This window comes from Marmota monax, unplaced genomic scaffold (assembly GCF_021218885.2).
Source record: "Marmota monax isolate L192 unplaced genomic scaffold, Marmota_monax_Labrador192_F-V1.1 WCK01_AAM20220418_F8-fsc00195, whole genome shotgun sequence".
NCBI lineage: Eukaryota > Metazoa > Chordata > Mammalia > Rodentia > Sciuridae > Marmota > Marmota monax.
The window spans coordinates 3,209,821-3,236,547 of NW_026691979.1; the positions used below are offsets into that span (position 1 = coordinate 3,209,821).

Below are 26,727 nucleotides of genomic sequence, written 5' to 3' on the forward strand. Positions count from 1 at the left end.
AAGTTAGCCAATCCACAAAAAAACAAATGGCAAATGTTTTCTCTGATATAACGTGACTTACTCATATTTGGTAGGGAGGGGGAGATTGGGAGAAATAGATGAAGTCTAGATAGGGCAGAGGGGTTGGAAGGGTAGGGAGGGGGCAGGGGGTTAGCAAGGATAGTGAAATGTGATAGACATCATTATTTATAATACATGTATGAAGACATGAATTGGTGTGAACATACTTTATATACAAACAGATATATGAAAAATTGTTTTCTATATGTGTAATAAGAATTGTGATGCATTATGCTCTCATGTATTTAAAAAATAAAAGCAAATAATAAAAAAAAAAAATTAAAAGTGGGGGCGTGGCTACCCTCCCAGCTCAGTCTCACTTACACCCTACTTAGGCTCTCTCACTCAGGCAAGGTCAGTGCTACAGCTCTTTTCTCAGCCTTTTACTGGCTCATAGGGAAAACAATCCTGTTGATGGGCTTTGTTTTTCAAAGTGGGGTCAATTAATGTCTCCTTGAGGTACTGGACATGAAGTCTCAGCAGACCATGTGGCCTGTGCTGTGTGACTGGGCTATAGAAGCAGCACAGAGTATCCCTGGTGAGCACAGCCATGTTCTGGTAAAACCATTCACAAAAAAATTACTGTGATTCTCTTGGCCATCAGGAAGACTATCTGAGATATTAGAATCATGCTTCCTGCAATCTAGGGAAGGTCACACATATGCAGCCAGAACATTTCATGTCACTGCAGTTGATGGCTGGCTGTATTCCCTGCACCACAAGAGGACCAAGATCATTCCTCTGCTGATTATAATGGTGGTTCTACTCGTGGTAATTCATATGGTGGTTTATTTCCTCTCCTATTCTCTTTCCAATCTTTAGGTGGAAAGAAGTAATATAATACAATAAATGACATTTGCAAACACATGTCAGTGACATATAATAATGACATATAATAAATGCCACATAAATGTCAAATGAGCAAACATTAACAGACATGGTAATAAGGATAGTGTGCTGGTGAACAGCCACCTGCAGCTGAAAGATGAAGCAAGCCCCCAATGCCACTCAGCTCATCAAATTAAAAAAGCTTTGCCATATTTCCAGATACTTCATTTGGACAAACAGAGTTCTCAAAGAGACTAGTCCAGTCTGTATTTTCATGTTAGGATACATGATTATAAGTCATTAGGAGGTGGTGCCACAATAAGCTGTAGAAACACCCACAATTTGCAGATATTCAGACAAGTTGTATACTGCTGATCTAACTGTGTGCATGTAACTTGGTTTGGGAAAGTCTAGCATTTTACAATCTAATTATTGTAGGTAAGATTTTCTTCTGATATGCAGGGCCTTGACTTTGGAGTCTGACCTGAAGTCATCCCAGGTCCACTCCTTTCTACAGCACAGATGTTCTTGCAAAGAATCTATTCATTATTTCTTTCATGCATTTACTTATTTACCATTACAGGTTCTTTATGGAGGGCCTGTTTGGTGTCAAGCTTCTCAGCAGACACAGGATAAACAAGGCCTCAAGTTGCTCCCAGCCCAGTGAGGAGACCAGTGTGCAAACTCAAACTTGTTAGCAAAATTAAAAAAAAAAATACTATAGCATTCATTTCTTGAAATGTATACTCATAATTATATGAGATGCAGTTTGTAGATATACATATATATACTACCGTTATATATAATTAAAAAATGATTACTACATCTCACATTAACCACATTTATTTCAAATTAATTTGTCTTTTGAAAACACCAATATATGACACTCTTTGGATATATACATTTGGTGTGTCTTCAAATTTGTCACTTTTTGTATTATGTTCTTTTCTTTATTCTCCTTTTTATAGGATTTCTTTTTCCAAATTATTGAGATTAATGAATTTTAGACACTTCAATTAAACAGTGTATTCTGTAGATTTTCTTTTTAACCTCAGATAAAATACATCCCACTTTTTATAAGCTTATTGTTATGTAAATGACTTCTAAAAACCTGCATGTATAACATCCTAAGCTGACTTTACTCTGGACTATTGATATCTGAGTGGAGGGGATCTCAAAGTAATCCATGGAAAAGGCAGAACTGGGATGGGTCAGGATGTGAGATTGGTGGATGTATTTGTGAAATTAAGGTAGAGAAAAAAAGTGCTGTGAAGGAAAGAGGGAAAGAATGACCAACTCAAGGGTTCAGATTTAAAAAGTCTAATGGTGGATCAATGGTAGCATGAGGGCAAGGGGTAGTTTCTTTGGAGGCAGAAATAAGGTAGAAAAAAAAACAGAAGGTAACTCTGGCACAGTCCCCAAGAGAAAGAGTCAGATGAATGGGTTATGTGTTTATTTCTTCCCTCCTTAGAGTGGAATTGATAATTCATAGTGTATGTTTCAGTAGGTAGTATAATACCATTTCCAATTAGCTTTACCAATTTGTGTGGCCACAATCAACCTTTGACAATTCCAATCACATAAAATCTTTGTACTTTTTCATATTTTATTTATTTATTTATTTATTCATTCATTCATTCCATTTTTTTTTTTTTATTCAGTTTTGCTTTACTGTTGTTGTGTATACACTCCTGGTGAGTATACAATGGTACATATATATAACTTCTATAACATTAGATTAAAGTCAGCCAGCCTCAGCAACTTAGTGAGGCTCTAAAAAAATAAGCAAAACCCTTTTGCTTTATAGAATATTTTATTAAAGGCTGAGAGTGTTTCATAGCAAAAAAAAAAATCATATCTGATTTCAATTTGTAATATGAGAGAGAGAGAGATCTTGCAAAAATAAAAAAAGTAATCAGTGACACTCTTAGTGTCAAGGATGTAAATAATTCAAAAGTAATAGTGAGCTAGTTGGAAAACTCATCTAGGTTATTAACTGCTTCTTGGGGAAGTTAGTCTGCTCTCCAATATATAAAAGTGAGAGAGGAATTCTTTATTAAGTTTTGTATAAGAAAAAAGAGGAGTTTTGACACAGCTGTAAGTTGGCCTAGACTGGGTCAACTTTAGTGGGTGATTAGGGTTCTGCTAAGATGATAGATCCTTGAATTATTTGGAATAATGTGATTTTATCTAGTCTAAATAAACAAAGATAAAGGTCTAATATAAATCATGCTTGGCCAAGGAAAAAACATTTAAATGAAAAGTAAATGTACGAATAAACACATAAAACAATATTTAAGAAAAAGTTAACATTCAGAATATTTATGCAATTATATAATCACCAGTAATGTAAAAACAATGACAACTAAAGAAAAAGTGAATTAATAAAGGAACAAATAAATAATGGAATAAATAATTAATAAATGAATAACTAAAAAGTGCAAAGATGTAATATGACTGGAATTGTCAAAGTCAGCTTGTAGCCATGACAAAGTGTAAAGGTACATGGAAATGCTGTTTTACTACTTACTGAGACATACCCTGTGAACTATAAATTCCTCTCCTAGGTGGGAAGAGTTGAACTCAGAGCCCACTCACCTGGCTCTCTTACTTGGGAACTGTGCAAAAAATTAACTTTTTCTTTCCCCCAAAATTTTATTGCTGCTTCCAAGAACACTACCCCTCTACATTCATACCATCATTGTAGACTTGTAGCATATGAACCCCTCTACTGCTCAAGTTTTTCTTTTTTTTTATTGCTCTTTTTCTCCCTACTCACATATAATCCACCAATACTTATTTTGTAATGCAAAATCTACATACTCAGCAATCTCCAGTCTTACATCTTACTATATCCATTTCCTGCCTTGTGCATGACAATTTTGAGATTCCCCTCCATCAAGACATCAATAGTCCAAAGTGATCAGTATTGGGGGTAAAATATGAAGAATATTAGAAGTCAGTCACACAATAAGAAAGCTATAAAAAGTGGGCTTCATTTTAAGGGTGAAAATAAAAAGAAAATCTATAGACTTCACTAGTTAAAATAAAGGATCCAAAATTTATGAATCTCAATAATTTGAATTATATCTGTGAGTCATTTTTTTGGGGGGGAAGGGTATGGGGACATTGCTAATGAGTTTAAAGCTCAAACTGTTTTTTATGAGACAAAGAACAGAAAAGTTAAAAAAATATTAAAACTGATATCATTTTCATAAATAAAAATATAGACATATTTATTCAAAAATTGCTTTAACCTTATAAACAGTTATAAGTGTCAATGCACTTCCCTCTGGGATATGTCCTAGTATTGGAAGAAAACTTTGCCTTAAAATAACCGCATTCGCTGACCCTATAATAAATAATAATAATAATAATAATAATAATAATAATAATAATAATAAGTGATGTGGGGAGGGTTTCAGGTTTGTGAAGCATACCTGTAATATAAGTTACTTGAAAAGCCAACATGGGAGAATTTTATTCACTGTCTGAAGACATATATGTATAAATTATATATAAAAATGTTTATGGGTTCTGTAGTGAAGGGGCACAAGTCCAATACACAGTCTTTATTTTTTAAAATTTTTTTTTTTGTTGTAGATGGACACAATACCATTTGTAGTTTGTTTGTTGGTTAGTTTTTTAATGTAGTGCTGGCTGTTCAACCCAGTACCTCACCCATGCTAGGGAAGGGCTCTACCCAAAAGTCCTTTACTTAATTAATTTTTTTTTTGGCGGGAGTGTATGTGTGTAGTTCAGGGGATTGAATCCATGGCCTTATATAAGCAAAACAAGCACTCTACTGACTAAGCTATATCCTCAGCCCTGATCTGTAGTCTTTTAACAATGACAGTGGAGCAGCCTGTCATTCAGCCTTTGATTCTGCACCCACTTGGCTCAGGTTGGAGGCAGTGCCTGAAGCCTTGACCAATCAGTCTCTTAGGTGAGAAGTGTCCAATCCTCACGCAGCCGGTGATGAGGGGGAGGGCTTCCATAATCTTCTGTTCCCTTCCTGTCTGGAGCCCGCCATTTTTTCAATCTTTTTGTAGGCTTTCTATGCTGGATCCGGAGCCCAGGTGTCTATGCTATGCAGAAACTGAAAACAAATCACAGGGAGAATGCTGAGAACCCTGAAAGCCAGGAAATGGTAAGTGTGCCTTGTTATCTTGAGACTGGGTAGGAAGGTGGCTTAAACTGACAGGAGTGGCAATGGTGGAAACTGGCAGTCATGGCTAGGGACTCCTCATGGTCCTCTCCAGAGTCTTGTGGCCAGAGGGTCTCTCTGTGGTAGCTTAGCCTTCACCTGCCACTGACTAGTATAGTGAGGCTTATATCGGCAGTTGAAAACCTGGGCATTTTGTTCCATCATTATAAGGTGTTTTCAGCTTCTTTCTAAAGCCCTTTGTGAGCTTCCATGTGCCATAAGTCCAGCATGTCTCCAGATTGTGTAATAAAGACTGAGATAATTATCAGGAGAGAACCCCAAATCCATTTGTTGTAATCATGCATGAGATAGGCTGTTGATTTTAGGGCTTGTTACTCATGTGGGTTTGTTTGTTTGTTCGTTTATTTATTTAATTTTTTTTGTGTGTGTGAGTGTGTGTGTGTGTGTAATCTTATATATTACCTAATTTTTTTGGTAATGGCTGTTTGAGAATAAAATGTCTATTCAATGCAGATGACCAATTTTGAGTATTTAACTTTATGTTGTATACTGAGCACATTAACTGTAAACAAAACAATATTTAATGCATATTAATATGAGAGAGGCTAGATCTTTGTTTGTTTCTGTTTTAAAAGGCAAGTATTAGGATACAATTTTCTCACTCAACAAATCTTGTCCAAAAGGATTATGAGAAATTTCATGATTTAAAACTGTATCGTATTGATTAAAAATTGTGTAAAAAGATGATATATAAAGGAAGGGGAATTATCCATCTTTAAACCAATAGGGCCTCTAGGAGCAGATCATGCCTGGTTTCTTTCCATGCTCTCTGCTGGAACTGACTTGGCAGTTTCTTTTTTTAGATTCAATCTTGTTAGTAATTTTTTTCTTTTGTTTTGTGTTGTGCAATAATGCATTGATAATAATAAATATTTTGAAGTGAAAAATTCATTACACTTCTACTTTGTAAGTTGTTTTCTATATTTCTTATTTTCTATTTTGATTAATGATTTAATTTCTGGATCATTGCTTTTTATTGTGGCATGCTTGGATTCTTTTCATATATATATATATATATATATATATATATATATATATATATCCCACTTCTCTTTATATATCCTTTAGGTTTTTAATTTTTACAGTATTTCACAAGTTGCTTAGACTTGTCTTAAACTTTGTCCTGCTTGATAAGTCTCTCCCATATTGGTAGAGTTTCAGCTTTGCACACTAGGAATGCTCCTCTCATTTTTTCCTAAAGAATTATTCACATACTCAATTTGTGATTATTTATATTAATATTTTTGTCTCAATTTCACCCTCTAAACTTTCTATAAATAGTTATTTAGTGTTCTTTGAGTAATTAATAACTGCCAGTATCCTAATTTTCAGTTCTTAATTTTGTTTTTCTTTTTTGTCACTTGGATTAAGCCATACTTCTCTTTGTTTATATTTGCTGTATTATTTTTATTTGTCCATTAAAGGAGCCAACAGTAGATTGTATAGTCCATTTTGGGAAAAAAGTAAGAAACTTTTAAATAAATAAAAATAGGCAAGAAAAGTGCTGCATCCTTGTACTATTTGCTGATTGGGAGGCCATGAAAAGTATTTCATGTTTGAGGTAAGTCATAGAAATTTAGAAACAGCATGACTCAAACAATGTTTAAAATACTTGTGTTGTAGTTCAGTGATATAGTATTTGGGGAGTTAATCTCAAGCACCACACAAAAAAAATTAAAAGTTGGATGACATAAAGATCCAGAAATGCCAGTGCTAAATATGTATCCATGAAAAATTAAATCAGAAAATTGAAGAGATACCTCTGCTTTTGTGTTTAAGGCACACATTGTTCTCAGTATTAAAGCTAGGGACCCAATGTATGTGCCCATCAATGATCAAATGAGTAAAAATATTGTACTTATATACTATTATTATTTAGTTGTAAAAATATTTTGTGTCTTAAAGTGTTATAAGAAATGTATATGCACGACTTTGCATTAAGTGAAATGTAGCAGGCAGAGATTAAGTTGCACGAGCATTTGATTCACATGTGGAAGTCAGAAATTTAGTGAGTAAAATTTTGCTCACCAGGTACTGTGTTTTTTGTAGGGTTGACATTATAGTCAAATTCACATATTTGTATTTTATTGAGCATAAGAGGGTCAAGAGTTTTGTTTTACCACATGGTGAGTGTATTATGTTCTTCATAAATGCTAATAGAAGGAATACAATACCTTGTAAGAACAAAACTGATAATTATATAAAATAATGATTGTGTTAATTTATCCTTTTTTGTGTTAATTCATTATATTTAGTCATTTTACCTTGTATATATAGTATAAAATACCATGATATATTTAGGAAATAAACAAACGTGTATTTGTCGATGAAAGAAATCATCATATCACATGAATTTAAAAATATAAAAATCAATTTATTATACTTGATTGTTATGCATTGATTGGTATTGTTTTTTTTAAATATTTTTGTTTATTTCAGCCATGACTCCTCATGATACCCAAGATTATTCACCAGAGAAGGGCATAAAACATATATTTCACAAAGTGATAAGTGGGAAATATAGAAGTTGTGATCCTGACTATTTACAAAACTACAAGTGAGAGTGAACACCAGAAATCATAAAAAATCAGGCCTTGTTCACCACCAGAGAATTTATACTGGATAGAAGCCCTACAAATATAAACAATTTGGCAAAGCTTTTAGTAAAAAAAAAAAAGAGAGATCTTATTTACCACAGAAGAAACCACACTGGAGAGATGCCTTACCAAAGGGCAGAATGTGATAAAGTTTTTAAAGAAAAATCAATCTTTATTAAGCAAAGCAGAATTCACACTGAAGAGAAGCCTTACAAATGTGAAAAATATGGTAAAGATTTTAGTCAAAAATTAAACCTTATTTACCAAAGAAGAATTCACGCTGGAGAAAAGCCCTACAAATGTAGAGAATGTGGCAAAGCTTTTAGTCAAAAAACTGACCTTATTAGCCACAGGAGAACTCACACTGGAGAGAAACCCTACAAATGTAAAGATTGTGGCAAAGCTTTCAGTCAAAAAGTAGGACTTACTTACCACAGCAGAACTCACACTGGAGAGAAGCCCTTCAAATGTAGAGAATGTGGCAAAGCTTTTATTCAAAAAACAGACCTTATTTGCCACAGCAGAACTCACACTGGAGAGAAGCCCTACAAATGTAAAGAATGTGGCAGAGCTTTCAGTCAAAAAGTAGGCCTTATTTTCCACAGCAGAACTCACACTGGAGAGAAGCCCTACAAATGTAAAGAATGTGGCAAAGCTTTCAGTCAAAAACCAGACCTTATTCGCCACAGCAGAACTCACACTGGAGAGAAGCCCTACAAATGTAAAGAATGTGGCAAATCTTTCAGTCGAAAATCACACCTTATTCGCCACAGCAGAACTCACACTGGAGAGAAGCCCTACAAATGTAAAGAATGTGGCAAAGCTTTCAGTCAAAAAACAGACCTTATTCTCCACAGCAGAACTCACACTGGAGACAAGCCCTACAAATGTAAAGAATGTGGCAGATCTTTCAGTCGAAAATCATACCTTATTTGCCACAGCAGAACTCACACTGGAAAGAAGCCCTACAAATGTAAAGAATGTGCCAAAGCTTTCAGTCAAAAAATAAGCCTTATTCACCACAGCAGAACACACACTGGAGAGAAGCCCTACATCTGTAAAGATTGTGGCAAAGCTTTCAGTCAAAAATCACACCTTATTTGCCACAGCAGAACTCACACTGGAGAGAAGCCCTACAAATGTAAAGAATGTGGCAAAGCTTACAGTCAAAACTCATCCCTTATTTGCCACAGCAGAACTCACACTGGAGAGAAGCCCTACAAGTGTAAAGAATGTGGCAAAGCTTTCAGTCGAAAATCATACCTTATTTGTCACAGCAGAACTCACACTGGAGAGTAGCCCTACAAATGTAAATAATGTGGCAAAGCTTTTGGTCAAAAACCAGACCTTTTTAGGCACAGCAGAACTCACATTTTCTTCTGGTGGAACTCTACTTTCTTCTGGTTGAATATCTTGAGCCCAAAGATATGTAACCTGGGAGCTAAAAGAAGTATGACAAATGAAGAGGTCCTTTTTGCATAAGGCAAATTGCACTTTTTGTATTTGATTTTTCTGCTTGTGAAGATGTACACTTCTCTACCTACAATGGTATTATGATTGATGGTGACTTGTGTGAATACATGAGGCTTAAAATGCAGCTACATGATTTTGAGTCCTTTCCCTGGTAAAAAATACTATAATTTGTACTCTAATAGGAGACTCAAAATGGTGCAAGACAAACCTATCTTTTTTAATCTGCCTCTTTATTCATGGTATTCTAATGGTTTTGATCTAGTCAGTTCAGACCATTTCTGATTAATGGGTATCATCAAGATGTAGCCATGTATTCAAATTCCCTCTGTGATCAGTAGCAATTCTTCCCATTAAAAATCAAAACATTCTCATAAAGTCTTTGCTATATTTTAAGGATCCACTCTTGCTTTTGCTTTACTAAACAGAATCAATTCCACATAGTTGAGTCCCAAAGTAAATGGCAATACATTAATCTAAGCACTGTGAGGAATATAAGAAATACAAAATATCACCTTTGAAGTATATATTAAAAAAAATAAGAATCATAAATACTAAGCCATTACCATCTAAACTATACCAGGGCTTTTAAAATGTAATCTTAGATGTTCTACTCACTCTCATAGTAAGAGGCCTTAGACTCAAAGTCATTTTATCTTGTTGTTTTAGTCTGTTTTATAATGCTATAGAAAAATACCAGAAATAGGCCAATGTATAAAAAGAGATATAAATGCATAAATTTATATAATCTATACAATATGGTAAGTGGTTTTTCATGTTTTTAGCTACAACTTATTGAATATTATAACAATCTTACTATGTGGATAAGATGTGGGTATGATGAACCAATAATAAATAAAAATTGCATGCTGCATTGTTAGTAATTCACCAAACAATTTTTTCAAAAACAGACACTCTGATGTGTGGTTTTTATCAACTATTTTATTATGAATGAATGAAGTTAAGTAAATGAATAATTGGAACTACATACTTGCTTAGGGTGCCTATAATTCATTGTTAAAAAACCTTTAGCTATATAAGATTTTAATACTGTATCTCACATTGTGACTTAATGGAATTTTGATTAATAATGCTGAAATCTTTCATTGAATCTTATATCAGTTTATGAAATAAACATGCTATATGTGATTTCCTCAATTCTAAGTGTCTTATGTTTTAAGAAACTGTAAGGACAATTCAAATTAAGGTTAACATACTAATACCAATAGCAGAAGCACCACAGGAAAAATGAAAACAAAGAATTGGGAGGTTCCACCATTATAGATGTAATTTTCTCAACATCTTTTCAATGTACCTAACCCAGTATTAATACCAAAATTAATGAGAAACCTCTTTTCATGATGAGTGTGCATGATGCTATTATATAAAATGAAAACAATTGCAAATTTTTCATAGATGCATTTTACAACATTAGTTGAAAATACAATTGATTGATCAGTATGTCACTGTGTTTGACCACAGCAAATACCTTTTCAGTGTTCAAGATAAATGGGTAAATATATAAAAAAAAAAATTCAAGTAAAATCCATGTTAAACAATAACAACTATTTTTTCATAAGGAAACTATCAGTGTTTTTTTGAAACAACATGACAATAAACTGTGCCTTATCACATGAAGGAAAGCAACAATTCTTCATTTTATTATTTGAATATGCAAAGTATTCTTTGGCAAACTGCCACATATATTGTTTTAATTTCACAGGTGTGAATTATATCTGATTTTCTCTAAATTGCTACTTATTTAATATAAATTTGTTGAGAAATTATTTCTGCATGTGCTGATTAGTGAAATATAGTGAGGAATGGAAGTCATTTAAAGCTCTATGAATTGCAATCCTAGAATGGTAGGAGGGAGCTGTATATAATCATAAGAAACATATTGAGTAATATTAATTTGTTCCAGATATTTATTTCCCTTAGCATCCACTTTTCACTATACTAGTGCTTTTAAATTGAGCTATTAAATATCATAGGAAAAGCCATCAGAACAATCAGAATAAGAAATTTAAAAGAGAAACAATAAAATCATAAACATCTGGTTGAAACAACTAGCCAACTGTTAGATCTTAGCTTTTGACTTTTTCCTCCTATTTTCTTTTGATGATGACTAAGAGGAAGGTACTTATATTAAGAGCATGACCAGAACAATTTATGGCAATTTGTTTTTCTAAACATATATAACATTGACTTGCTAACTCAGAATACAATCTATTGAGTATATCTTTTTATGGTCAAAAAATGTATAACTACACAACATAAAGATTGGCCTTTTGAAAAAAAGAATGTGATGGTGAAAACCAATTTGGAAAGGTAATATTGAATATTTTATTTCAAAGAAAAGGCAGGAATATTTAAAATAGTTTTGATTATTAGATTCATGTAAAAAAATAAATTGTAGTATTCAGGCCTGATGTGGTGGTACATACCTGTAATCTCAAAAATTATAGAGTCTGAGGCAGAAGGATCACAACTTCAAGGCCAGCCTTGGTAACTGAGACCAGGTCTCAAAGTAAAATATCAAAGAGTTGTGAATATATATGAATGACAAAGCACCCCTGGGTTCAATCCCCAGGACTATATAAAACTATAGTTTCCAAAATTTACACCCATCAGCAGCCTCTGCTCTATCTGCAACTATGTAAAGTTCTAAAAGGAAACTAAATTTAGCCATACCTACTACTAGTTGTAAGATATTGACCATAATTTTGAAATATATACATAGAAGACCCTTTACAATGTATTAGGTGTTCCCATTATTTTTTGCAATTGCAATGAGAGAGGGAGGAAAACCAATTTAGCTTATGGGGCCACTTCTTTCTCTTCAGCACTAATGAGTTCAATATTAAAAGGCTTTTGTGTTTAATTGATTATCATTTATGCAATCATAATGATAATGTTCTGTGATTTCCTGCTTAATCTACATTGGACACTTTATTATTTCTGAGTATCAGCATCTGTACAGACCACTACACCCGACTCTATTATTTAATAGTTACAAGTCCCTGTGTTCATGCTTCATCAGTTAGTTATTCTCTTTTAAAAATAATTATGTGTTGCATTCTTTGTCTACAGAAAATTTATGAAGGTTAAAAACCAGTAAGCATTTTCACAAATTTGACTTTAAAATAGTTTTCATCGCTAAACACACACCAGAAGTAAGAATGATTTCTTTGTCTAATTTATTAGCCTTTCTAACATCCAATATCAGAACATGAAATCTGCTCATGGAGGGATGTTCTTCCCATCAAGAACAATCAATACTATTTTCTTCTATCCCATCAAATGTTACAAAAAGTGCACATTTTACTGTGTTTCATATGCAGAACTTGACTTTCCATTATTTTTGTTTAGTGGGTTTTTACTTTCTTTTTCATCACTTTGTTTTTTCTGTATTTTCTAATCTAATATTCATTTTTTTGTGTGTGTGGTGAGAAAAATAGAACACTAGAATCTTCTAACTTTTCCTACATTCAATCACTGACTACTCACTAGCTAATATTTCTATTAAACCATCATTTTAAATGTAGGACTGAGGTATGCTAACAAAACAATTTTCAAGATCTACTGCAGAACCAGCATAACTTTCTTGAGCTCTGTAGTTAGAGCCACTGTTTCTGTCCACAAACTCTGCTCCCTTTGTTTTATTTTTCTTTATATTGAATAACTCTCTTTGAAATGAGGCACAGAAAACAGCTTTTTAGAATTTTATCATATATGAAAATATTTTTATTCATCATTAAAGGACAATATGCTTCAGTTTAGAGTACCAGGTTGAATACTAGTTTTCCTTTAAATCATGAGGTTATTCTGTATTTATCATCTATAATCCATCATTAGTGATAAATACTTGGGTTCTATTCTTGCTTTCTTGAAGCTGACCATGTTTTTTCTTTTCAGGAAATTCTCTTTGTTTTAAGCATATCTACTTGAAAAATTCTGGAGATATATTTAGCATATTTAAATTTTATTTTCTTGATTATAGCATTCAATCAAAATGGAATATTTCCAGACCTGATCTTCTTTCCAGTATATACATGTAGGAAACTGGGTAAAATATGGATAATAATATGTCTGTTTTTTAGACACCAAAAACAGGCATAGCAGGTGAGTGAAACCATAAGCAATAAGTACAGACTGGTGAAGTAAACTATAACTTTATTTTTAAAATTGTTCTTAATAAGTGCAGTTTGATAAAATGCTGTTAAAACTTATGGGTAAAGGGAAGTAAGAATAATCAAAGTATACCACTGTAAGAAAAACATGAAATCTGGCACCTGAGAGCAAAGTGTGGGGGAAACTTCATTATGATAGGAAAGAATCCCTCACTTTCCCTTCACCCTCTCACCCACTTAACCTCACCAGAAATCACCAAGACTCTTAGAATAAAAGGTTTTAAGTTCAATAGTCACACTCTCTTCAAATACAAAAAGAAGTTAAAATTCAACTGAACACAGAATCTTGTGTGCAAAGGTACAGGGATCTGAAACATCATATAAAAGATAATTCTGTGTTGTTTTTTTTTCATTTTTTTTTTTTTTTTTGTGTGTGTGTTTTGTTTTGTTCCAAGGGTGTGGCTATTCCTTGGTCACCTGAAATCAGCAAAGAAACTATTATTTTGATGAAGTATCAGTGAAGTATCAGTGGCTGACCCACATTAAATACAGACAAATGTTAAAAAAAAATTTAAAAAGCCTAATTATGAAAAAATATGTTGCTGCTTTCTCCCTCCACATTTTTCTTTTTAAAGTTTTTTTTTTTTTGTCTTGAAAAATAGTAAAAAATTCTGGAAGACTTTACAACCAACTGCATGAGGGTCTGGGAAGCTGAGAGGCTGGAGCAGGGCTGGGAGGAGCAGACAGGAAGGGGTCTTTCCCTTAGTTACTGGAGGCCAAGTATAATTAAAAAGAGACAAATCAATAAGTGTTTGTAAACCAGGAAATGATACAGATTATCAAGTTATTATCAGTTATAAAAAAATTATATATCAAGAAAATAGAGAAATCATGAACAGGATTAGAAAAAATAGGTGTAAATTTTATTTTTAGAAATTTATTGGTGATACATAAAAATAAAGATGAATTTTATATTTTGATTTTAAATGGAAGGCAGAGAGATAAGCAAGTCATATAGTACTTCAAAAAACTTACTTAAGTTACAAAAATATAATCAATTTATAGCTTCTACTTATTTTATTCTCTATCTTCCTTGGCATTTCCACTTGTAGAGTGTGACCAATAACTAAGCAAATAACTAACCAAGAAGATAGTCACTGATGTTATACTCGTTCTCAGAAAACACAAATCAATTTCAGAGCAAAGAAGTGATACAACACCTATTCATTTTTTTTTCTTTGGAAAAAGGTCCCTTTTTTGAATCAGATAGAAGAGGAAATTTGTCAACCTTTATCAAAATGTTACTAGAAATGAGTATGGGTTAGCTTCATTTAGAAGTAAACTGAAATAAAATAACACTATTGCACGGTGTCTTTCAGGGTTAGCCGTGGGGGGGAAAAAAAAAAAACTTTTTCCAAAGAGCAGAATACTTGGCAGCACACTTCATCCTTAATTTCATGTGGAAAAAGAAGATAACTCAGGTAAGAAGGTACATAACTAACAGGAAGACATCAAGACTTGGTCAAGGGTCTAGAAGAAACTTTTGAAGACTATAAAATTTGAGGGGTACAGTAACCAGGATGGATCTCTGAGAGAGACAACGCAGTGTAAATATCACGGAATTTTATGCTATCACATACCAAAACTCATGGACATTCTAGAAGACAACCAAGTTGACAACTTGACTTGGCTCATTGTTTTATCCAGCCTCGGATGATGCCCAGGATGAATGAGGACTGAGTACCACAGTAGTTTCCAGTCACTGCATTTTATCTATCAAATGCTTCTTCCAAATATCCAGCCAGCCAGGAGGAGGGGTCTATCTCTAGGTTCTTGTTACAGCATCATCTTTTCATCATTCTCTCATAATAAATTAACAAGTGGACCTCTTTTAACACAGAAATAATTTTAACCAGAAAAACTCAAACATTTTTTTTTTACATTTTGCTTTTACAGACAATAAATGCTAAGCAAACAGCACTAATAAAGTGCCAATAGATCATGCCTAAAATTGAATCAGACCACACTTAACAAAAATAAACATATTACTATTGGTCTATGACCATGGTATCCACTGTATTATCATCTACAAAAGAAACAGAAAGCTGCTGGTCTGGTAGAATTCTAGAACATGTGATGGTGTGCCGCAGCCCAGCTGGCTGGGCAAAATAACCGGGGGGTGACGAACAACTTGTGTACGTTGATACAGCAGGAGTGGGAGCCGTTTATTGCAGGACAGGAGCAGTATTTATACATTCCACACAACTTATCTAATTAGCATAAACTAGATACATCAGTCAACCAATAAGGAATCTCCACACTTAATGGCTCGCTTTTGTTACTTCTCAAACCACTCCCTCTGGCATTTTGCAGGCACCATCCAGACTTGTTTACGAACGCTAACATTCCCCTGGCAAAATGCCAGGTGTTATTTTGACTTGTTTACAGACTCTAACAATGGTGTTGGTAATACTTCTTAAATTTCACATCATTATATCAGGTTGTGCTACCAAGGGATAAGACTACATAGATCCAGGAACTAGAGTGTCAAAGTTGAAGAGTCTTCACTCATGATCACTCCCATTAACCCACTTGGCAATTATATTTTCTTAAATCATGCCTCTGCACCCTCCAGTTTTAGAAATCCTAATTATTTAAGCAGACACTTTGCCAACAGGACGCCTAACAAGATTCCATTAAAATTTAAACTACACCTGAGGACTTTAAATTCTGTGTATTAAGAAAACAGAAAGGAAGAGGAGAAATTACAATCCTAGATAGGTCAATTCACTCTCATTACCAGAAGGACATTGATTCCATGTTTCAATGGAGATAAAAATCAGTTGATTCAATTTGAAGACACATGATCCAATTCTCTACTTTTTAGTACTCACTTGCCCTAAAGGAATTGTAAATGGAACAGTACAGTAGTTGTTTCTTGAGAAAATTATGGTGAGGAGGCTCAACTGATTTGGGGATGAGTATGAGTTTCACTCACTCAGCTAAGTTATAGAGACTAAAAGAAGTACATTTAGGGGATCTAAAATGAACAGCAGAAGAGACACAGGATGACCATTAATTTGACATTCAGTCTACACAGCTGACAAAACTGTAATTAATTGCACTGTTTTCCCTTATGAGTTTTCTTCAGGAATAGAGTCTCACCAGTACCATAAACTAAGTACAGAACTTATACTGAAAAGTAAATTTTTGTGGTGTCACTATAGGGAACTGTGCTTTACGGCACCCTTAGGACTGAATGATTCATTTCCCAGACAATTGCTGAAAGTGGTCTTTTCAAAATATTTTCATCAATAGAAGAAAGTTTTTCTGGCTATGACCATTCAAGGCTTCCTACACTCAAGACTGTGTGAGACTCATGTAAATCACACTCCATGTCTCAAGTAGGAACAAATATGAGAGTTCAAGACAGCTCCAAAATTTCACTTTGAGTAAGTAGAAGCCTCTTTTGAGATTAGACTGCAACCTCAGATTCTGTGTGCCCCAAAGTGCTTCCTTCCCTTTATTTCCATTGAGCTTATCTGAAGCACCCTAACTTATAGACTTCCAAGATGCCTAGTCATGGTCTTAATCTACCTCCTGGGGAGCCCTAATTAGAACTCAAATGCATCCTTCATTTACTTTCAGACTTTCTGTTTTCCAGAAGTTCTTGGAAGTCTTTTGCCACTGGAGATAACCTCCTCTTTTCATGTGGATGTTTATCTCATTTTATGTTTCTCTTTGACTGTTACTTTAATTCATAGTGGGTAAAATAGACTTGCATATTTGAAGATCCAGATCTCTAAGTAAAATAGTTAGCTTAGTTTATGGGCTTATAATACACAATCAAAAATGTTTAATACATTTTAATATGAATTTAGATCCATGATTAAAATTGGAAGAAATAAAATATGCTTTATAAGGATGCAATTCTGCACTACAAAATTATCATTGTTTTTCAAAAAGGATAAGAATTTTGGAAGATAACATGGCACCAAGAAAAAGAATCACTATTTTTTTTAATATTGTTGTGCTTGAAAGAGAATAATAATGTCACCATAAATTTACTATATAATATGAAACAAAAAGCTTTATGACCAAGTTCTGTTTATTTTTGACAAAATATATTTGAAGCAAAAATACCAAATCCATGAACCTCCTCAAAATAATATAAAGATACAGGGAATAGCATTTCTACACAAATCATGTAATTTTTATGATATTATGTAAATTTTCTAGACATAGATGCAGAAGCTAAATACACTAATATTCTTTCTCAAGGTACATTTATTTTGAAGCAAAGTTCCATAAATCGGCAAATACAATTAAATTTTACTTATTATACACAGATCCGTACCTCAAAAGTGACCAAATACCTGGAAATAATTCATTTGGCATATTTCTATTTCCCAGACTATAATATATCTTCTACCTTTTCAGTGACACAGAATTTTAAATTTTAAGTAAACTTCTCCTGTAGGCTGAAAACTCACCATGTAACTATGGTACTAATACAATTAATAATGGATGTTACAAGAAAAATTCTTAGTACTTTTAAGAGAGTTGTTTGAAATGAAACACTAGATCAACACATGATCCTTCAAACAAATTATAATAATGCATGCACAGCAATAAATTTGGAATAAAGAAGGTATAGACATTTATTAGCTACAGGACTTTGAAAACACATGCTTTGGACCTAAAAGACAATTATTTTGCTTTGTAATTACAGCATTTTTCATAGCTGTGTGAGGAGTTTTAGGTCCATGTTTTTGTTTTGTGATCTCGAGTGCTTCATTTATTCAGATGTATTAATGTAATATATGCTTATATGAGTAATTTGCAATTATGCCTGTTTCTAATTATATAATTTTTTTTTAGAAATTCTTGGTAATCACACAGTTTCTCTATTAGAGATCAATTACCATGCAAGCTAGAAAATGCACAGTGGCTTAAAGAACTCCTCATTCCAGAGTCTAGCCTTAGAGTTTTCACATAGTTGATGGTCAATAAATTTTTATGGTTCATAAATTTAAGATCTTTTGAATCTTATCTTGACACTCAAGATGGTCAATATGAAAGCACAACATTTAAGACTGTATGTTCCTTGAATATTATATGAAATACCTAAGGAAAGAAGATAAAGTGACCAGAAAAGAATTCAGCATTTATAGATTTATACTTAAAAAAATCTTCTAGGAAGTATTCTCAATTGAAAACTGATGTTTGAAGCCTATGTTCTATACTGCATGTTTTCACTTAAGTTTTGTCTGGTAAAACATCAAAATAGTCATATGAAAAGTAGGCACTTTGCCTATTACTTACCATTTAGCCACAACTCACATTTTGGGATTGTACATATTAATTGAATGGACAGGTGTATGACAATGTCATATTTCAGGGAAAATGCCTTGTATGGTGTATAATTATTAATAATACTCCTGTCTTATCCAGGACAGTAATCTGGTAGGTAATATCTCCTACTAAGAATATAATGTTGTCCATAAGATTAATTTTCTAGCATATTTCAAATGTAGTCTCCAACGCAAATTTTTATGTAATATGACCAATTCTTACATTAAAAAAAGTTACATAAATAAAAATGAAACTTCTGAGATCTTGACTATGTCCATTTGCCTCTGTCTGTTTTCCTCCTGGTATCATAGTGTTTTGATGACTGTTTTTGGAGAATATTTTGAAGCAAATAGGTGTGACACCTTCTGTTTTCTTCATTTTATTCAAGATTGTTTTGCTTTTTTAGGGTCTTCTGTGAATTTTTGGATGTTTTTCTCAACTTATTAGTTTTTATATGGATTTCATAGAATGTATGAATCATTTTAGACTGTGTGGACTTTTTTTAAATTATTTTTTTCATTCCATGATTGCAAGATATCTTTCATTTATGTGTTTCTTCTTCAATTTTATTCATCAATAATTTTTAAGTTTCAGCATTCAGATATTTCAATTGTTTAGTTAAGTTTTATCCCTTTGTAGTTTTTTGTAACTCTTATAATGAGGTTGTTTTCTTTAATTCAAATATTTTATGAAATTTATTTTACAACATTATTACTGTGGTTAACATTAATATATCACATACTCAAATATCACAAAGAGAGCAAGTTCTACATACTCTTATTACAAAAGAAATGATCAGGAAATGAGATTAGGAGTATTTTGATTAGCTGAATCTAGCAATTCTAACAATGAGTCCATTTTTAGATAAATCATATTATAAACTACAATTATATAAAATTCTTATTTACAATTAGAATGTGTTTTATAAAGAAAAACCATTAGTCAACTAGACACCCGGACAATGAGACTTAATACATTTTGTCCTTCTGTCATGTTTCTAGCAAGTTGTTTTCACTTACAGTCTGTGTAAGTTTGCTAGGGCTGTCATAACACAATACCACTGACTACATGAATTAAATGAGAGAAATTCATTGTTACACAGTTCCAGAGGCTGGAAGTTCAAGATCTAGTATTAGAAAATTTTATTTCATCCGAGGTCTCTCTCTTTGAGTTTAAAACAGTTGCCTGATCATTAGTCCTCACATGGATTTTTCTCTCTATGTTCATATATCTGAGTCCTAATCACGTCTTATAGTGACACTTGCCATATTGAATTAGGGCTTACACAGAAGACCTTCAAAGGCCCTTCTTCCAAACAACGTAGCATTCTAGGTACTGTAAGTTAGGATATTAAAATACAATTCTGAGGAGACACAGGCTATCTTCAACAGTAACTCTAATTATGGTTCAGACAAGTTCTATTTCCCACCGTCTACATGTGGTTCCATGTTGTCCTTGTCTACATCCTCTGTTCTGCTCTATAATGTTCACTCTTTTTTTATATTAAATTAAAATTGTCAGGGGTCTTGACCTTTCTTTATGTGAAATGTAGTGTTACTGATGTGGCTTTTATATTTTCTTGATTGCACAGTGACATTTTGCCTACCTTTCCTGAAGTTGCTAAATCCCCACATTAACATGAGTGTTTTCTCTAGCCTGAAGTAATAAGAGTAATTTCAAGTTATTTCCCACTGTGGGTCCATCCAAGTCTAAACTGAAAACTGGATCCTGACTATCCATCTAATTGGGTCAAAGCCATCCTTCACCAGCCCCAGCTTAGCACAACTACTGAGTGATACATAAAGGTCCCATACATTGTGAATTGTGTAAGGCCACAGAGGCAGGAGAGGAATAGAGTATAATGTGAAAACTTTACCTGGAAAATAAATGACTACTTATAATTTTTATATCTAGATAATTAAATAATACTTCTTTTAAAATATTTTTTTCCTGTTAATAAATTCACCATGGTCTTATGTGTTAGTAGGGAATAAAGACGTTTAAAAGTCACTGTTGAAACAAATTAAATTTCATTATCAAGGGACTATCAATCCACAAAATTAATCATAAAAATCACTAGTGTTTAACATCCAAAAGTATTGGCCCAATTTTGTGACTGGTAATTGTATGTTGTTGAAGAAGAACATTGAAATAAAATATTAATGAATTTTTATTATATATGACTTTTATTATCATTTATTGTTGTTAATTATGTTACAATTTACCTATTGAATGAATAGTTGACAATTTTATGTTTGTATTAAATATTTTCAGTGACATGGGAAACTATATGCTTTTCTATTACAAATTTAATAATACAGCATTGTGATTCTTGAATATTATAATAATTTATTATGCTTAGTTACTTTTAACTTATTTGATTAGGTACTACATAGAAGTCAATACTTCAGTTTATTCTTGCAGATTTTGAGTCTCTCTGCAACAAAATGAATCCACTGTTGTCGAACCTCTTTAGAAATAATACCAATTTAGTTAATATATTAGTTAATATTAAGTGTCATTTTTCCATTGTTCCTAGATACCTAGTAAAATACTTTTTCTTCATGTTGTATTGTCTTTAGTGTGTCTTTAAAAATTATGACTTTCACTGATGCACACTGAGAAAAGGAAAAAGCCCTCCACAGTCTGGATGGTCATCATCCAATTAGTTGAAGGCCCAAACTGAACACAAGTCTGAACTATACCAGTGAAGAGAGAATTCTACCCATTATTTAACAGACATTTTGGTAATATACAGTCAAGATGAACAGATACTTGACCATCAGTTGGGAATCCAGCATTATTTGTATGTTGCTGTGTCATATTTTAAACATCAAGTGCAAAAAGTGTATTTAGAGTGAATAAAAATATGTGAGTACTTGTTGTTCTTTCTAAGTTTTAAAAGTTTGAGAACTAACAATTACTTAGAAATAATAAACACAAAAGCTCTATATTTTACCCTTGAAAGCTACCTATTATATAATTCTTCATAATTCTTTTCCAAAGGAGACTTGTAATCTCTGAGATGAAAAGTGCCTTACTTGTAGTCATAAGCTGTACATAAAAAGTAAATGCAAGCATTGACAGAAAGTCATAATTATTCATATTAGTTATAGGTTTTCAAAGTCATATTGATTTATAGCCATCAGCAGTGCTGCACTTACCCGCCATCCAGCTGCCTCCACCCATGCTGCCCTGGCCCTTCTTCATGCCTCTAGTCTGCAAGACCATGTTGGAGGGCAAGACCATCTCGTGCTTCATGGTGGTTATGGGAAGCACCTGTGCCTGCCTCAGGTCCTCATCTCAGTGCTGTGCAACTTCTTGCTGTAGCAGATCAACTTGGTATGCCAAGAACCTGCTTCTCAGGTTGCAACTGCCCACCAGCAGGAGATCTCCAACATCATGGAAATCCTCCTGCAGGTCTACCAGGAACACTGATGCCCAGCACCTGTCAACAGGCTGCTCTAAGGCAGCGCCTATCCACTGCCCTGAAAGAACCTGGTGGCTGGCACTGGTCCTGGGCCTGGAGCTTGGTGAGCACAGCGTCCACCTGTACCCTGTGTGCTTTGGCAAGTGCAAGAGGCTTCTGGTGGCCAAGATCTACAGCAGCTGTGCATAGCCTGCATCCAGTGCCTCAACTGCCACCTCATGTACCCTCCACAAAAGTTCATGGCACACTCACGCAAGGCTGTGGAGAACAGCACCTGCCATTGGGGCTTGGACTCAGACAAGTGGATGCCAAATCTTGGTGAGCCAGGACTACACAAACAAGGAGTAGCAGGTGTGCCTGGGCCGCTGTGTGGATGACATAAAGGAGAAGTTCAATTGGCAATAGGGTGCCCTGGGTCTCCTCCAAGTCCTCCAGCCTTTGTAACATCCAAAACACATGCTGCCTCCTTCCAGTACTCCTGCATCTTCTGAGAAGGGAAAACAATCCAGTTGGTTGTGGATCTGGGCTTCATTCATGCTCCCCAGTGCCTGTCTGCTTTCAGACTCTGGTTACTTGTAGTTTCAAAAAGTGAAAAAGAGTGCTCCCCACATATGCTGGCCCTGATCTAATGCAGCTTTAACTGCTACAAGAGCTCCTAGATTCCTGTGGCCTCTATCATTATTGTGGCCCTTGCACCATAGTCCTTGCACCATCATTCCTACATAATGTGGTCAGCAGCCCACTCATTACCATTGTTGTCTTTGGTCCCCAGCCTCTCACTGTTTGCATCCAGCCATGGAAGCAAAAGTGGAAGCTAACCACAGACACCCCATGTATCCTAGAGACTCCTGCACCTGTATCTGCTCCTGAAGAGGACAAGGACTCCAAGGACAAAGTTGAAGTCAAAGTAGAAAGGAATTCATCTCCTGCTTGTCTTCACTGTCTTTTACCTTGCCCAGCTCTGCCAAGGAGCTCAGTTGCCCAGGAGTTCAGCCCTGCCTGCAGCTGCCCCAGATGCTACAGCCAAAATGGTCATGCTAAGCAGGCTGGAGGCAGAGCTGGAGCACTTCTGAACAGCCCAGAAGGGTGGGCTGGACAACAGGAAGCCAAAGAAAAGTTCGTGCACAAGGTGGTCAAGATGCATGTGAAGAAGAAGAAGCTGAGGGTGGTCCTGGAGGCCAAAAGAAGCCTGGACAAGGAGGTGGACTTCCTGCATTTGGCCAAAAAAGAGAAGCTTCCCATTATCCCAAGAATTGCTCTATGACAAATTTTAAGGGATGGACTACACTGGTGTGTCACTCAGCTGCAGAACTTTAATTAATTCATTTGAACTGATGCACAGCATTTGTAACATGGGTATATGAAACTGTATCAATTAGTAATGTGTTAAAATGTATCCAGCCACTCAAGAAATGATGAAAATTTAGTTTGTTTACATTCTCCACTAAAATACTAAAGTACATTTGAGGTGTTTCCATTTTTTCCTCTCTGTATTTTGATGATGCCCTAAGAATCATTTATTTTCTCAGTCCCACATGATAAAACAACATCCTCACTCAAGTCTTTCATGCATCACTGGTTTTACTTGTGTAGGATAGATTCTCCATTGTGTGGTAGCTTGATGAGTGACATGCATTTCAAATTGTAATAGTCATTTTAAGGTTAATTTGTGTAAAGTTTTCTGCAACTCACTGTTGTAAACTAGGTATGTGAGTGTCTGACTTCATATAGTCATGCCAGCACCAGAGGTCATTTTGCTCTTATTCATATACTAATCTACTTGATGAAAAATGGTCTCAAAGATTAATTTAATTTGCAATTCCTTGATTGCATTCTCTTTTTTGAACTGTTTCTATTTATTTGGATCATTTTTCCTTATAGTCTCAGTTTTTTTCACCTATAACATGGGGAAAATGAGAGTATGCATCCTCGCTCCCCTAAGAGTTTTATAGAAAGGCTTCATGTGCACTTTGTAACAGAGAAGTCAAAATCCTCATTACCCACCCACTGTTTGCCAAATGCAGAATAACTGTGATATATATATATTTCATACAAAGTTTGTTTTGGAGCGAGAAAAGCTCAGGTTAAGGTAAGAGAAGACAAAATTTTGAGTAACTTGAAGTCAGGATCCAGCAGATGCAGGACCTAGAATAGGCAGTGGAAACTTTCAGGAGTTAAGTCTAGAGAACTGAATTGAGGAGCAACATTGCAAGAGTTGTAGAGTCAATAAGCATGGGTTTGATCCTGAGCATTAACTGTAGGAGTAGTATAAATAGATATTCCCCATATTCTAAAGATTTTACTTAGACAATGTTTCCATGAAATAGAACAAATCATTTTTCCCATCACAAGGTTCAGATGGGTTACACAAACTGCCCAAGGTCACACAACATATGAGTCACAGAACAGAAAGGTGAATTCATGATTATGTGTCCACAACTTCTGAGTGTTCAACTATTCTATTTCAGGTATTGAACTACCTGGTTTCTGAGTGATCCTGTTTTAGATTGAGAAAACTCCGACCATTGGGTCATGTGTGAGGTCCAATTATTGCCATTTCTAGGTTTCTTTTCTGAAATTTTAGGATAAAAATGTGAAGTTACTGAAGTCACAACACAGCTATTTGCATTTTTAGACAAAGCAGGAGATTCATTTGTTGCCACATAAATTAGAGCAGAAAGTTACTGAAATGCTTAATTGTAGGATTGAAATATTTGGTGGCAGATAGTAGTAATTTAGTGAAAAAATTAGTCATTTGATGTTTGTAGACACATAGCCTTCTCAACTTTATACTGAAGAGTAAAATTCATGCATGTATTGTTATGAATTGTTCCTGCTAATGCATGTGTCTAACTTAATGTTTAATTCAGCAAAAATATTTTAAATAAATCAATAACATTTCCTCAGTGCTAGTACAAAATTAACATTTTCCATTTAAAAGTGAAATGAGACTAAAATATTTATAATGAGATTAGAAGTGAACTGAAAAAGAAAGCCATACAAATATTATTGCTTTCTTCTTCTTTCTTTCTCTCTCCTTTTAGTTTTATGGGGTACAAATAATTCACCTTCAATATCTTATTGTAAGCCAGAAAAATGCACATAATACAGGTAAACATTTGCAAGCTTTGGAGATGGCCTAAGAATTCTCTCTTAAATCAGACATCTACATTTTACTTAAGAATTTCACTGCTCAGCTCCAGCCAGTGTGAATCCTAAGATCAGAGTGGTAAAATATTGAACATACATAAAGGTAGAGGTATCTGTGACTTAAGAAGAATCTAACCAGATAAGTTGGCCAATTATGAAGGACAAAATTATCTGTGAGCTCAACAGGTGGGAACAGGAGCCCTGGAATAAGTTTTCTCAATAACAGCAGTTGGGTGCATGTACTAGTGTGTGTGTGTGTGTGTGTGTGTGTGCATGCACATGCAAGCACACACATTTTGAGGCTTAAAGCCAGTGTCTATTTAAACTTTAGCCCTACCAGATACGGTTCCACTATGGGAAAGTTAATCCCAGTGTCTCCCTTGTAAACTAAGATGTTGCTGGTTCTTTCCACCACCTACCCGCCTTCCTGTTTGAGTCTTGAACCTGCTAACACATGGATCTTAGATGGTCCAAAAGGAAGCTGTAGTCAACTTTCCAATGGGGTGGGCAAAACACAGTCACCCTATCTGCCCCTAGGTAGATAGATTTCTGGTGCCCCAGTGTCAGGGAGAATAAGTGAAAAGTCCACTTTGGAAGAACTGGGTCATTCCAGAAGTGAGAATTAAAAGTAAACTGAATTAATTTGTTTTCATATTGAACCCTGCTTTTTGAGTGTGCTAAATGTAGGATTCAACAAACAACCAAAAAGATAGACTCACTTTGCTATCAGTTTTCCATAGTAAGAGAAAAGAGAATTTTTTTTTTTAATTTAATGTACAGTCTGGAGCTGAGGTTGGAGACACCTGGCGAGGGTTCCTGGTTTTTAGGCGAGAAGGTCACAGGAGTACTGCTGTCTGGGGATCAAGCTGAAGTTTCTGGAATGATGGAAAAAACCTCACCTGATTCTTTTCCTCAGCAAACGCTTAACTGATAACAGGAGCCAGCTGAAAGAACACAGAGGTGCTTTGACCATAGCAGATCCCAACCTCCTCAGAAATTTCCAGGCCTCTTGTTCTCTGTAAGATTCCAGACAGATAAAATTGTCCTAGCCCTGAACCATTCCTGGCATCATCTTCCCTGTGACTCACCATAAATCAGGGCTTGGGGTGAGCAGAGGAATTTTATTTATTTTTTGATTGACAAGCTGCTTCCCTTGTGAAATTTGTCTTTGCTTACTTGGTTAAAAATAGTTGGAGGTGAGAAGGAGGTCTTGCCTGAGTCCTCCACATCACTAGTATCTGCTTTGTATTTTAAATATTCCTATGTATTATTATTATTTCATCCAGAAGTTTCCATGCATATGCTGATGTGGGCCTCTGGGGGCCACAGTGATCATAAGTTACACCATTGTTTGACCGATCACACTGGCGGGGGGAGGGTGGTGAATTTCTCAAAACCTCCATTACCCACTGCACTCCCAATTAATTTTAATACAAATACTGGGTTTGACCTCTCCTGCACACTTTTAGCTATAAG

The 26,727-nt window shown here is 34.5% G+C and overlaps 1 protein-coding gene and 1 pseudogene across 1 annotated transcript in view; both read left to right on the forward strand.

Annotated features, from left to right (window-relative positions):
* Window positions 1-10,341, forward strand: part of LOC124094177 (zinc finger protein OZF-like) — a 29,899-nt gene extending 19,558 nt beyond the window's left edge. The window contains 2 exon segments of the mRNA XM_058580346.1: window positions 4,941-5,038; window positions 7,556-10,341. Coding sequence (XP_058436329.1) covers window positions 7,834-9,195 — 1,362 coding nt within the window. The 5' untranslated portion in view covers window positions 4,941-5,038; window positions 7,556-7,833 and the 3' untranslated portion in view covers window positions 9,196-10,341.
* Window positions 10,342-15,773: 5,432 nt separating this feature from the next.
* LOC124094188 (ski oncogene-like) lies at window positions 15,774-24,481 on the forward strand (annotated as a pseudogene).
* Window positions 24,482-26,727: the final 2,246 nt, after the last annotated feature.